General features: G+C 34.2%; 1 protein-coding gene across 5 annotated transcripts in view; it reads left to right on the top strand.

Annotated features, from left to right (window-relative positions):
- trol (terribly reduced optic lobes) overlaps positions 1–15,454 on the top strand; it is a 439,681-nt gene that overhangs the window by 269,221 nt on the left and 155,006 nt on the right. For 2 of the 5 annotated variants that reach the window (XM_088226480.1, XM_088226481.1), the window contains exon 2: positions 2,570–2,715. The exons of the other annotated variants lie outside the window; for them this stretch is intronic. In XM_088226480.1, the coding sequence (XP_088082606.1) occupies positions 2,637–2,715 (79 nt within the window). In that variant the 5' untranslated portion in view covers positions 2,570–2,636. The remainder of the gene's footprint in view (positions 1–2,569; positions 2,716–15,454) is intronic. 5 annotated transcript variants of the gene reach the window in all.

Raw genomic sequence — 15,454 nt, 5'->3', positions numbered from 1 at the left:
TTTAGTACGAAAAACGATATCCCTAATGTTTTTTAAGTTTTTAAGCAATAGCGCAATAATTAGAGATCCAGAAGCAAAATCTGAGTGAATATTACACACATAGGTTTTGTACTTTAGAAACAATGAACTTTATGTGTTTTTACTAATGATCAATAAATCCAGTTTTTTTTTAAGTTTGCGTAATGTTGATAAATACTCAAAAGTGTCATATCTCAAAATATGACTCTTGCAAATAACTGCCTTTTTACTTATGACGGCAGTATTGCAGTGCGGAGGTTGCCAGTATGTTTAAAAATTGGTGCAATATTTTGTTTACACGGCAGCCCCTATACACCAAAAGGTTTTTTTATTGTATTAACAAAGTAAGTACTTAAGCGTTAGAATTTCAAGAAAGTGTTTGCCCGCACTTTTTATTTTCATGGGATGTTTTAGTGTTACTTAGAATAATTAATGTAACTTTACCAACCTGGATTTTTTTTTTTTTTTTTAAATACCTCTTAACATATTCGTTTACTCTTGAATAAAAAAAACGGTTAATAAAAAATAATGGATTGGCACATTCGCCTACATTTAAGTACCTACGAAAATAAGATCAGTGGAAAAAAAAATCTTTATCATCGGCACTGCATTAGTAAACCAAATGCAGCGTAGTTCGATCATCTGTTACACGGTGAAACTGATCAGCCTTACGCCTCAGGCGCCAGTTCGGGAACAATTAAATATTGCAGTTTAAAATACCTTTAAAATCAATACTTCACGTCCGGCCTGCAAGGAATTGAACCTAGGACTAAAGGTATGGTACGCGAATGCGCCAACCACTATACCACGGGGCGTAGTGTACTTATCTCCACTCGATTTAATTTTGCACGATTTTTATCGCGTCAAAAACAAACGTCCATGGTTCTGGTTTTATTTCACACGCAGAACTGTTCTGTCAGAACTGTATTCTTGATCCGCCCGGATTCAAAAGAGGTATAGGTTTACTAATGAAATATTATATACGTTAATTATAAAATTATTTATGTAACTTGAAATTTCACGACAAACTTTTTTCATGAAATATTTGTTATTTGCTCTGAAAACGTCTAATTAACGACGCGAAGACGTTATCTTATTCGTTACCGTAAATATGAATTCTTACCTCAAGGCTTCATAAGCAAATATATTAGAGACATTTGCGTATTTATTAACCCTTTGAGCACGGGTGTTCATTCAAATTTACACGGTTTTTGTACCTACTGAAATTTAAAAGCGGCGAGTTTATTTTTATTCACTAGAACCCCTAAGTTCGTCTCTAGTTTTTTTTGTACACGTCGGTAATCAGTATTACACAGAAAAGTTCGTTTTTAACTTTGACAGCTGGCTTCTGGCTGGTTCGTTTGTTTTGGAGCGAATTCCTGTTATTTTATAAATGATATGTAAGGAAAATTTCAATCACATTTTAGTAAAATAAAACTAATTTGATAGAATAAACATATACTGTAAGTTAATTTTATCTTTTAATTATCAGTTTGAGAATCATCGATTGAAAAAAAAAATACGTTAAATATTTTCTTAAGTATAAAATATAAAAAAACATTAAAAATCCAAAAAAAATCTATTAATTCCTTCAGTGCAAATAAACCGCAGTACAAAATACTTGCACATTGAACTAACAAGACATAAAATGTGATACTAAAAATATTGAAATAGGAATCAAAGTCATCATTCGGCTAGCCGTACCCATTGGTGCCTAAAGCTCTGCATTGGTCAACCGTCAGCAAACGTAATTAGATCATTTGTTACATGAAGGTAGGGTGATCAGTCTTACGCTTCAACAAGTCAATTAAATGTTGCATTTTAAACCACCTCTAAAATCAATATTTCAAGTTTACCCGTCAGGAATCCACCTCAAGAGTGGTGGGCAAACACGCCAACTACTTCACAACGAGGGGGACGTATTCCACTTAAAATATTTATTACGGATTAAAACTGAGGCGAAAACACTCGTCCGGGGTGGTTCTGGTTCTATTCCACAAACAGAACTATAGTCTTCATCCGCCAGGACGCAGAGAATATCGCCTGAATATAGTAATACTTGCATAGATAGTACGAAATAAGTTATTTCCTTTGTGAGTTTTATTGACAGTTAGTGCTTGGCCATAGTGGCGAGCGTATTGCGAAGTGGCGCGGGCGCGGTGAAATCAAACAAATGGGACCACGCGGGTGCGGCAAGGTACCGCATACCGCGCCCGCGCCGCGCTGCAAAACGCTCGCCACTTTGGCAAGACCTTAGCATTTGGAATACATGTTTGCGTTATTATTTTATGTATTTGCTATATATCGACGATTCAGACCACGTAGGATAGCTCAACAATTGAGCTAAATATAGTTTTATAATCACCGTATTTTATTGGCGAGTTTTTTTATTATTTTGTAATGGAAGGGAATGGTTCAGAGATTTTCTTCAATAACTTTATTTAAAATAAAAATTTAAACAAATTTCTTTAAATTTACATTCATTAAAGTCTAAAAACACATCCACAAGCATTTGTTTTTCCTTTTATATTTCTAAGTGATTTGTTTGTAGTACACTAAGAAAAAATAATAAGACAAATCTATGGTAAAGCTTTAAGTGAAATTGTGAAGACCGAAATATGGAGCCGTGTAAATCGGTTCTTGCCATCTTCGTGGTGCTTCTTCTGGACTCTTCTTTGGGTGCTTATCAAAGGAAAAGTAAGTTGAATCAATTTAATATACTTTAAATGTAAAAACTATTTTGATATATATATAACATATCGATTAACAAGAGCTGGCGCGTTCACAAAACTCACACGAACGCATTTAAAGTCTACAGAATGGTGAAATTAAAATGTTTGTTTTTAGTTTAAAATGTCCAATCTTTTTAAATAATCTCTATTGGGCTAGAGGGTTGTATATGGGTGTACATGAAAAAGACATTAGGTTAAGAAAACATAATAAATATTTTATAATATATTTTTACACGAGTACTTTTTTTAATTAAATATTTTGTGTTCATAATTTTACAATAAAATTAAATACAATGCAGTTTAGATGCTGCGTGATATCAAAAAGTGTGTTTTTATATTTTCTTCAATATAACATGTACCATGCGTTTTATTTACTCTGTATTAATAATTATTATAATTAACACAATACATTTGATAAGAAATTTGGCGGCCACCGTGGTGTAGAGGTCAAGACGCTTGACTCACACATGGAAGTTTCCGGGTTCGATTCCCGGTGAGAATACAAAAAAATAATGTGATTTTTCTTATGCCTGGGTGTTTTGTGATGTAATTCACCTCTGTAATTGGGCCTCCTGGCCTGTTGTGGTGCAAACATTTTATTTTTTTTAAATGTACTTTAACAATGTTTTGAGTATGTCCAAATATTTGCAGACAGGCTGGATTTCCTCCTTAAGGAGTTATTCAGATCTTAATTTGTTGCAACAGAGGGAAAACATTTTTGAGAAGGGAATATGAAAGTCCAGGCATTTACAGTTACACAGTGTGCAAAGCGGCTACGTAAACTAGCCAAGGACAGGTCATAAGCCCTGTAAATGTTTAAACGTTCATATTCATTTCTCAAAAATGTTTTCCCTCTCTGTTGCAACAAATTTAGAGAAAATAGATCATTTACATAAAGCCAATGACAGGGCATCCAGCCTAGCCTCCCACATTCTTCTTCCTGATAATTACTGATGAGTAGTTTTCATTTTAAAGGGCATTAAACTTTTAGTTAAAAAAAAAATATTATTAAATATTTTTGGTTAAGTACTGTAGATTAAAAACCACCTACCTAACAGTTAAATTTTTATAGTTATAAAACGGATTAAAAACATGATTTTGTGTTAATTTGCAAGAAGACTACGTTTCTCGGATCAGAAATCTGATATTAGTAACATGTATGTACGTACTGTTTATTTAGTAGGAGTTGTATTTTAGACAGTTATGCAAGAGTCTGTCAATGCGCAATACATTTAGTAACGGGAACATCGTAGCATTAAACATCGAGCAATTTACTCAGTAATATTTTTTATTGATCTGTTCGCAGTTTCGTTTCTAGTTTGACCGATCTCTTCACGTGGCATACATACACAATGCATTATATTTACTTATTTTATGAAAAAATATTTGAAATATAAGAATCATATTGCCCGTATTAAGAATGGTCCAAATTCGTGTTGACGATCATTTTTGCAGACCTATTGTAGTACTTAACAAACGGAGTGCTTGAATACAAACATTATTTTAAATAATAACATAAGTATGCCCAAATCTTTGTACATCAGTATTGGATCTAACACCAATGGATTTCATCAAAGTTGATACATATCACACTTTTAGGACGAAAACGACTCAACTCAAAAAAATCCACTTTTTAAGAAATTGCAAAAAACACCTTGTGACACCTTCGTATTCTTTCGTGGATTGTTTTGTATTTTCGAAGTAACTCTATTACAAAAGTTTGAATTAAAAATTAAACCGAAGACATTCAGCTATGAATCTATCTCTGATGCCCTCTTCAGCTCAACATATGAGACGCAGTTCAAGTCCTCACACACTTGTTCTAAATACTCCCGTCGGGGGCGCCCTCTGTGATATGTCTCCTCAGCCATTCCCTCTATTATGTTACGCAGCAGACCCTCATGGCGCATAATGAGGTAAATCCATTTGGCTCGCCTCTCTGAGATAGTTTTGATTAGGTGCATCCCTTCTTCGACTCTTCTGATAACCTCGTCATTAGTTATGTGGTCTCTCCAGGATATTCCTAATATTCTTCTGTAACACCACATTTCGAAGGCTTATAGTCTTTTTTTATATCTTTCGGTGAGGCAATATAGGCCTTACGTGGCATAAAGTTACGTCTAGGTACAGTGGTAGAATAAGGCACCGCGCACTTAAGATTCTTCTGAGACACCTATTCTCAAAACTCAGTATTTTCCTGTTTTGGGCTCTAATGAGGTGCCACGATTCGCATCTATAGAGGAGAATAGGTGTTGCGCAGGCGTTATTTATAGCCTTCATACTCTGTACCGCACTCCCAGTTCTTTTTGAAAGCTGCCATTTTCTGAACATATACTCCCAGGTATCTGACGACGCATTTTTATCGCGTATTTACGTGCTAAATACACGCTATCTTACAGAGCGATCTCTTCGCGTGCGATTGTGTTCAGAATACCGTCCCTCTAGACATAATCGTTATTATCCCTTTATCCGAACCTAATGGTGCATAATACAGTGAATTTATACATGAATTTAATCGAATATCGAGTATTAATTACGAGAAAGTTTTCCTCCGTATGAAGAGCGTAGTACCTCAGGTACACACGTTTCTGAGAAAAACCGCGGTAAAAGAAAATAATTGTTTTTTTATTCTTGTTTCAATACTACTCATGTTACAACAGTTATATGAAGTAACATACGCACAAGAAACTAAACAAAATAGCATAAAACTATGTAGCAAAGACAAACAAGGGCAATAGAAAAATGATATATGATATATTCATAAACACGACCAACATATAAGACTTCGAGCTAAACCGTGCCAATCCATCTTCATCCCACATTGTTTTAGTGGCGAAGATATCTACAATAAGCCGGAAGATCTATCCCAGAGAATTCCAAGATATTTGAGCGTAAAACCACCGTGAGTGAGTCTGTCGGCCCTTTGTCATTATCGTTTCCCAATTCGCACCCAGTAGTGTATAGGGCACTGCATTACTAAACCAAATGCAGTGTATTTCAATCATCGGAGTATTACATTTAGGTAAGGTTATCAGTCCCTCTCTTTGGGTGCCAGTTCAGGAACAATAAAGTATTACAATTCAAAAAAGACCTCAATAATGGTAGGCAAACGCTCTTACCACTTCACAACGAGACGGACTTTCTTCCTTATTCAGGTTTTTTACCTGAAAGTAGCCATCGCATCGTATCGAAAAAAGTCGTCAAGGTTCTGGTTTTATTTCATACAGAACTGTATTCTTCGTCCACCTGGACACAAAACAATTGGAATGGCCTCTTGTGGTGCAAAAAGTAGAATATCGTCAGTCTAATTTGTAAATCTTGAAAATACCAAACTAACTTTTTTTCAGGGGAGAGTAAAAACAGTTTTTATATGAGTAAAGAATTGTAGCGAAATTGTTTGCAGTATATTTAGTTTTAAATAATAAGATAGAAAACTGAACTGATTACTGATATTGTGAGCATACAGTGAAAAGTGGCCAAGTCAAAGTTTGCTATTTTGTAGATTATTCGACCAAGTTTTAACGCTGCATGGTATCTTTTACTAAAAAATAAACCAAGTCTACCCTCAATTTATTTTACAAAATTGATAATTATATTGATGAAATCAGTCTAATAACTTCTGCTAGAGGAAAAAATGACAAAATCAAAACACTTCCACATTAACACAATACCTTTTTCATGTTTTGAACTGTGTAAAGCAAAAAAAAAACTTTAAATCAATAGTGAGCTAAATAGTCAAACTACGAGTTTGTGTCCATGTAGAAACTTCAATCTTGATTCGTCAACAAACAAAAGTTCTGACTTGACCAGTTTTCGTTGAATGCTCACGATATATAAGTTTTACACGCAGTCGTATAGATAATCAAAGGTTCTGACGTAAAACGCCAATATATCGTTTACGATCATTTTTGGTTTTTACAAGTTGTGCCGATATTCCAGGGTTGACCGTCTTTCGTAAAACACTGTCACGTGTATCAGTGTGGAGTGAGGTGTGACGCGGTATGAAAGCTTACTTCACGCTGCGTTTTTGTTGTTCTATCACCTCCATTATTTCCAAGGAGGCTGAAGTACACGAAAATCATTGTGATATATTATGTGGATATGTCCCATATTGCGGCTTCCCGTGGCCTGCGCCGCCTTACTCCGGCTTAATTGGAAAACTAAAGTTAGCCGGAAGGCTGCGGATATTGTCCCGTATTCAGCAGGACGGCGAATATTTTTGAAAAGTCACTTAATTGGCTGCAACTACCGCTCCGTAATTGGCGACATCATTACACCCATTTTACAGTCTTGTCCCCTGGACAGTTAACTGAGTGAAACAACTTCAAACTAGCGTTCTCTAAGAATATGTATTTAAAAATATAAAAAATAATAAAAAATATTTTATGATTTTTTCATATTTTTATTCCAGTACACTGCACAGTGCAGAGCCATCTAACACCAACTAAAGAACTCTTTAAGAAAACTGAACAATTCAATGTTAATGAACTTTTGCAACTAGAATCTTTAAAATTTATTCATAAGTTAGCCACTGATATCATTGTAGACGAAGAACTAAAACTTGAAAAAAAATGTAATGAACATGGACATAATACAAGAATATTAGAACAATATCCCATACAACATTCCCAAACGAGACGAGGACAATCGAGACTAATAAATCAGGGACTAAAATTATACAATAAACTTCAAGACGAAACAAAACAAAAGACTCGAACAAACTTTTCAAACGATGTAAAAAATATTATTATCAGTGTGAATAAAAAAATATATATTATATATGTAAAATGAACGTAATAATCCGTTAGGGTTAGTAAATAAATTTTCAAATAAAAAAATGAATTTGTTTATTTGATAAATTGTAGTCAGCATGTTTAACCCACTTCTTAATGCAGACTGTAAATATAAGTTGGAAGTTAATGAATATAATTAATAGAAAGCTAAACTGCTAATATGTACAGAAAAATAGATCCCTATTATCCGCAGAAGCCGTATTCAGCAAGCGAATTGCTCTATTAATAGGTGCATTCTAACTTGTACGCCTTCGGGTGTGTTAAACAGTGCATGAGATCTCGCTCTAGTATAATTATTGGGAACATAAAAACTTATCTCTTTCAGTATATTTGGATTATATTATACGTTTATGATTCATATCATTAATTGAAGTGCTTTCACACTTATAGATTACGCAGACAGGGTATAGTCTAAGCTTATAACCAAGTTGCACAGTTTCAACCTGCGCTGTGCCAGCGGGTGTCCTGCAAGACATCGGACCCTCCCACTATATGTACTTCCAGAAATTAGCTCATACAAATGATTCTCAAGAAAATTCAGTTCGTTTTCGTCCAACAGACCAAATCACAAATCTGGAAAAATGGGCTTTTAAGTTTTTTTTACGAAATAGTCCCAAATAATGACTATGTAATATAAACAATATATTATTTTTTTTACAATTTTATAAATAAAGGCTTTCTCTATTATTTCTTTATAAATAAAGGTCTGTTGGACAAAAAAGAACTAAAGCTACGGTATATCAATTCCTTAAATATAACTTTTGCATCCTTTATTTGTGATTTTCGTATTTAGTCAATAAGCCATGGTCGTATTTACAGTTTATAATATTGCATGTTAAATCGGCATTAACTTTGTGAATTAAAATGATTTATACTATTGTTATCAAAAACATTTTTCACTTTGTGGTATGACATTTTACACTTATTTGTTTATAAATTTGTATAAACCACTTAATTTTTTAAAATTACACTTCGACCGGTTTCGAGGTTACTACCTCATCGCCAGTTAAATTCCTGGCGATGAGGTAGTAACCTCGAAGCCGGTCGAAGTGTAATTAAAAAAATTAAGTGGTTTATACAAATGTATAAACAAATAAGTATAAAATGATTTAATTTATTAAACAGGACACTTTGATATGAGACCACTAGAATTTATTTTGGAACACTACTTTACTTATAGTTTTGAAAATCACAGATCTTTCCATCTACAGGTGCAGTTACCAAATTTTATAACGTTAACTACACTAGTAGATGGAAAGATTTGTTCTTTCCGAAACTGTGTAACTATGTTGGTATACTATGGGCAGTGTAAAAAAAAGTGAACTCATAAAAATGCATTTTTAAAAATAAATCATACAGGTTTGTATCTATTTATAGAATAATCATGTATTTATTGATTATTTTAAATCTTCAAGTACAAAGAAAAAGTACTTGGGCGGACTTATTGCTAAAAGCAATATCTTCCAGCCAACCAAAACACAGACTGGCCAAAATAAGAGTTGGTAAAAGAATTGTACAAAAAAATAAATAAATATATAAATCAAAAGATTCAAACATAAATAAAAACCTAATTAATTAACAATTACAGCTGTTTATTAATTGCGAGATAAGGTTTGCACATATAAACTTTAAATAAAAATATGTACGTTATGTAACACATACGAGGGTAAGATGAAAAGTTCTCGGCCTGACAATGAAAGACTGCGATTTTCAGTTAAAAATGATTTTATTTTTCTACATTATCTCCCTTGACTTCAACACACTTAGTCCAGCGTTTTTCCAATATCAGTATTCCTTCTCGGAGGGAGAGTCTGGACGGCTGTGAACATATTCATCTACGGCCCTCTCAACTTCTTCATTAGACGCGAAGCACTTCCCAGAAATATTTTTTTCAAATTTGGGAACAGGTAGAAGACTGAGGGTGCCAAATTAAGAGAATAGGGGGAATGGTCGAGCAAATCGTATCATAAATCCCGCAGTTTTCCCATCGCCAATGCACCCTTGATGCAGTGCGTTGTCCTGTGAAATATGATTTTTTTCTTCTTCAAGCCAGGCCTGTTCTCGTAAATTTTGGCATCCAGCTGGTCAAGAAGGATGGAGTAATATTCGTTTGTAATTGTGCTGCCTTTTTTAAGGTAATCAATTAACAGGATCCCTTTCGCATCACAAAACACGCTGGCCATGACCTTTCCGGCAGATGCGATCGACTTCGCTTTCTTTGGCACTGAACTACCGGCTTCCACCCACTGCTTGGACTGCTGTTTCGTTTTTGGCGTGTAGTGGTGGATTAATGTCTTATTTATGGTGACAAATTGTCACACAAATTGGTTTAATCTTTATTGAATTGGTCCAAACATTGCTGCGAAAGTCGTTTGCGCATTTGCTTTTGATTGGCATTCAGCAAATGCGGCACCCATCTCGCGCAGAGCTTTTGCATTCTTAAATATTTGTGCAAGATGTTTCATACCCTTTCTTCCGATATCCCACAGATTTAGCTATCTCAATTACTTTCACTTGTCTATCGTCCAACACGATATCATGCACCTTTCCGATGGTTTCCGATGTGGTGCCGGTTTTTGATCGTCCTTCACGTGGGTCATCTTCGAAGGGCGCGCGATCACGTTTAAATTCAGCTACCCACTTTTTAACAGTTGATATGGAAGGAACAGAGTTCCCGTAAACTTTTGTCAACCTCAGATGTATTTTCTTAGGAGTTAATCCTTCCAAAACAAAGAATTTTATGACCGCACGATATTCAAGTTTATCCATTTTAACGAAAAACACGCAAGACGTTCACTGCGAAAATTCGTGTAAACAAACTACTTAAAAAAACAAGTTGAAACTTGTCATACAAACTAGTGACACGTGCACCCAGGCAGGCAACATAAATTTTTGCTGATTGTAACGGATTTCTGGGTCAGACCTAGAACTTTTCACCGAGGAATGTGATATCAAATAATGACTTAGGAAGGAGAAGGAAAAAGGAAACAAGGAAAGAAAAAGGGATAAAAATATACATAAAAAAAAACAGTAAAATTCAGGGAGTTTAGGATTATAAGGATATATAATAATGCTTCGGACGTTTCTTGAAGGTGCCTAGAGAAGGTGCATTTTTTATATGAAGAGGTAGCTCATTCCATACTTTCTATGTATTTCTTATTATTTACGATTGTCGCTTTGCGTAATATGTTAGTATTGCCCTTCGGACTTATTGTTATCGGCTCTTCAACCCCTTTTAGATGAGGAATACTTTTTTTAAAGATGTGTGTATTTTTGCGAGAAACTAATTTGAACGATCCTTGCATACGAGTATTTCTTTTGTTGATTTTTGCACTAGTCTTTCATAATTTAAAACAATGAAGTGGCAATTAAAATAACATCAATAAGTTCACAACGAACGCATAACTTTTTGGTGGCAATTGGAGGACCAGCGGATAAGCGGAGGCCATTCTTTTTCCCGAGAATCTAAACTGCGAATGCATTCTTCACAAGACTTCTGGTTGTCTATTCCTGGACGTCAACTGCTTACAGTTCATGTCGGAACGTGAACCTGATTTTAGAGGACTCACGGTAGTAGGCAGTCTGAAGATGAATGAGGCATTTCATTTGTTCTGAAATTTAGTTTTTTATGAGAAAATGCAGGGTTATTTTACTATTCTCTCTCGTTTCAATTTTTCACAATTTCGTAATTCAAGCGCTAAATTTTATAATCCGTGTATGTTTCATATCGTTAATAATATTTTGGCTTTCAGACTTATAAACTACGCAGACGGACATATTCGTATGCAATAATTTAAAATAGTCTTGCTTTATCGACTAGTCTGCAATATTTAAAAAATAATAATCAATATTTATATTCCACTTACCCTGCTTCTTTTAGTCAAACATGATCTATTTCAATTTTCTGTCTTATGTATCTTCAAACACTAAGCGAAAAGTTTTGGTTTTCAAGAACTTAAGGTTATTCATTAAAATGGATCTATTGTTTAAAGAGATTGAGCTAGCTTTCACGTATAAAAGCCATTGAACGCGGACATGAATCTGTTAATGAAACTTTGATATTTTGATGCATTGATACTATAACTAGTTATTTCTCCATAATATAATCCAATTACAGCTCACGTCGAGAATCCTTTACACTGGCGGTCATTGTTTTGATTATTTTAGCATATGTGGTGCCTCAGAGCCGGTGCGGACCAGAGACAAGGGACCCGCAAAGTTGGTACCTCCTGAAGACCAGTGACGTAGGCAAAGCTATGTAAAGGCCCACGTACTAGTCCCGTTCTTTCTTTCCTTCACGTCTCGTTCTGACTCATCAATATTTACGATTCTCGTTGCGAAACTCTTATTGCAACAATTTAATAAATTTTAGTCGTTTTAAATTTAATTAGATTATAATTTGTTTGCGTAGAAACCATCGGTATCTATACTCATGTTAGTACCGTCTCTTTATTTCGTTATTACTGATGTTTTGTTAAGCTACTATTTAAAATGTGTGAATCGGGAAATACTCGCTTAATGAAGAAAATAGATTTTTATAGAATTTTTGCATCGAAATTGGTCAATGTAATAGACTAAGCTGTGCGAAATGCAAACAAAAAAAATATTTTAGTGAAAATGGTTTTGTATTTATTAGTAATAAAGGAAAATAAACTGAAGTTATAATCTAAAAGCATAGCTGTGGTACGCACGGTTAAGCACTTTACAAATAAACTTTGCAAACATAAATACAATTTAATTGCAAGTTAGGAAAAGACAGTCATCAATTTGTTTATGGTAAAATATTACCTATGTCTCATGTCTTGTGTGATATAGAACCAAAACACTGGATGAATATTTACGACCCGCCCAGACTCATCAATAAGAACAAGAAAATTACAAAAGTTGCAGTATTATTTATGCATACGTTTCACCCCGGGAATAATAGTAACACAACTTAAAAAATGAGACTAGATACACACACCGGCGCTATTAAAAAATATATGCTCATTGGCAAAAACAAAGGAACAACTTTCATTTCGTTTTATTGGGTCCAAGTGTAGTATTTAGTTAACACGATAAAAATAAAATAGGAATTAATTCATTAATTACGTAAACCTTGACGAAGAAGTTTGTTTGCTTTAAAACCGGTCAGTGGAAAAAAAATATTAGTGGTTAAAAACAAAGTTATTTATTTATTTTATTAACTTTAATTTCACTCACTTGGGCCATATCTTGTAAAATGTTTGCAGCAGTAATAATGCTGCAGTAATCATTGTGTCACCACCGCTTATATACCAGATATATCTTATTGAATTTTAATAAAAAAAATAGTACAAATTTTTCAAGGCAACAAATATTTTAAATAATAGTTTTGTTAATTCTGCAGATAGAAAATATTAAATTCCGGAACACTTTTGCATGCTAAAAAAAACACAATTTTGGACTTGTGACATTAATCGCGCAGACGCCGAGCGCAATTTTCCACGCGGTTGGCGGGGAAGTCAAACCAGTTTAAAATAAACGTTTTTTTCTTTCGATTTTTTTTAGATGGGAATTGAATTTATTATTTACTTTGCTTTTTATGTATGTGGTTTATTTTGCATAAAAGTGGATTTTTCTGCTTTCATATAAACTTTTATTTTATCTTTAAGTGTTGGGATCAGTAGGAATATTCTGTACTTACTCGTAGTGGGCCAATAAACTTCCGAAAATAAGAAAATCTACTCAAAACCTAAGTTGAAAGCAGGGATATTGTCCTGTATTCCTTGCACGACCTCATAGCTATTTGTCTTTGGATGGAGTCCAGTTTCCTACGGTTGACACCGTTTTTTGGCAAATCTACACAAGTAGCGCAAAACATTGTGTCACACGCATCAATATCAAAATTATCCGCAAACAAACCGAGTGGTCAGACCTTGAAACGCGCGCGGCGCCCGCGCTCAGGCACCTGGCCAGCGCCACTTTGCGCCCCGAAAAACACTCGCCATTGTGGCCACGCACTATCGAGTTACGATATACATGTATGGCTAAAGTTCTTATATAGGTAGTCCCTTTGTTTATTTTGACGTAACACTGCACTGTTCATCTTTGATATCATGCTCTTGATAAATATTTATCTTAGCTTCAACAACAAGCTGTTAAAGCCCTAATTATTTGTACAGTTTAAATAAACTCTATTTTTATTGCCTCAAACTGAGCCAGACCAAGATATTAAGTTGTTCTCACTAGGGTCTAGTTTTGAAATTTCCTTGAAAAAGCGCAGAAGTCATTTTTGATCAGAAATGTTAAACAAAAATATTTTGTAGCATAAAATGTAGGTTTGAAGAACTCACTTTGTGGTTATTCATTATAATTTTGTAATTTTGAATGAATAAGTGAATAAATATATAAATAAACTTTAGTAAAAAAAACAAATAATGTTTACAAATAAACCAAAATTATAGGCCAATAATAGTTTTCTATATATAACTAAATACAATGCCAAAAAATAAGAAATAAAGCGTACTCATACAAAAAAACATACGTGTGTAAAGCCACTCCGCATTATTCCACTTGAAAAAAAAAGTTACATTAATACTGAAATAGAACAAATGAATTTGTTTTTTAGTCAACTCGTTCTTCTGAAAACCTATTCTTCAACGGATCCACACGTAGCGACCCCAAATTAACATTTTTTTCTTTAAAACAAAAGAACATAAACATAATTTGAAAGTATATTTTTTTTTAAATGATTATGATTTGCAATTAAAGCTCTAGTATTTTGTTTAGAGTGAGGAAACATACGTTGAAAAAAAAAAAAAAATAATAGAAAACAACGTTGTTCATTATCACTTTTTTTTTCTATACTATATTACTTTTTTTATTTTTGATAAACTTCACCAAATAAAGAAACTTGTGTAACTTTGAAACTGCTCGTTTAAAAATTAAATGGTTTAAAACAAAGTTGTTTAATATTTATTTTATTAGATTATGTATATTGTATATGACATTCACGAGCAGTCTCAACTAATGAAAAAAGAAACAAACCATCACCCCGTATCCCCGTCGAGGTAGGCAAAGAGGATATCACTATGTATTTGCATACGGACCGCTCTTCCTCTCTAGTCATACATCTCAAGCACGCGCGCCGAATATTCCGACTTCCGACTTCCGACTTTTGACATTTCCACTTCGAGGATATGTTTAACTTAGTTATGCCATGTCTTTCTCGGTCTTCCTCGATTTCGTTATCCATCAACATTTGCACCATAAATATTTTTAGCCATTCTTTCGCCGTCCATTCGTTTTAAATGTCCAAACCAGCGCAGAAGTCCTTTCTTGATTTTGTCAATGGTGCCTATCTCACCCTTATACCTTAACTTAATGTGCATATACAGTGTGTCCGTCGGCAGATTTGAAATTTCAAATCGCACTCTCTCTGGTTATAGTACTGGCAGCGAAAGGAAAAGGGTATCATTCGACGCGAGTGTTGCGGGTTTTTTAATAGCCACGAATCCGTGGACAGCAACAGCAACCCACCGTGCTTTCGCGAATGAGGTGTATTTCGCAAATAAGAATTCGACCAAAGTGCTAAGTGACTTTTTTGTGCTTAGCTCGATGTACGAAAATTTTGTGATGATCTGTCAAGCCAGTTGATGTAGACCCGGACTTATATTTTGAGTCTGGAAAACGTGAACCGTGAGAGAAACAAAAATTTGCGAAATTTGCACAAATTCATTCGTAAGGTTGTAGCATCTACCGACGTTAAAAATACTTCAGTTCTCCAAATTTTGTTCATTTTTTTAAAAAGAGTTGTAAGTCATCGAAGAGTTGAAAGAAAATATTTATATAAGGAGAGAGAATACTACGCCAGGGTGATTTTCTACCACAACACGTTTGAACAACATTTTTACATTGATGAATACGTCAATAAACATAGTGTGCACTACT

Source organism: Micrasema longulum, unplaced genomic scaffold (genome assembly GCF_059751315.1).
Source record: "Micrasema longulum isolate JH-2025_06_02 unplaced genomic scaffold, ASM5975131v1 h1tg000435l, whole genome shotgun sequence".
In the NCBI taxonomy this organism is placed as follows: Eukaryota; Metazoa; Arthropoda; class Insecta; order Trichoptera; family Brachycentridae; genus Micrasema; species Micrasema longulum.
The sequence above is the reverse complement of the archived record's forward strand: the minus strand, read 5'-3'. Positions and strand labels throughout refer to the sequence as shown.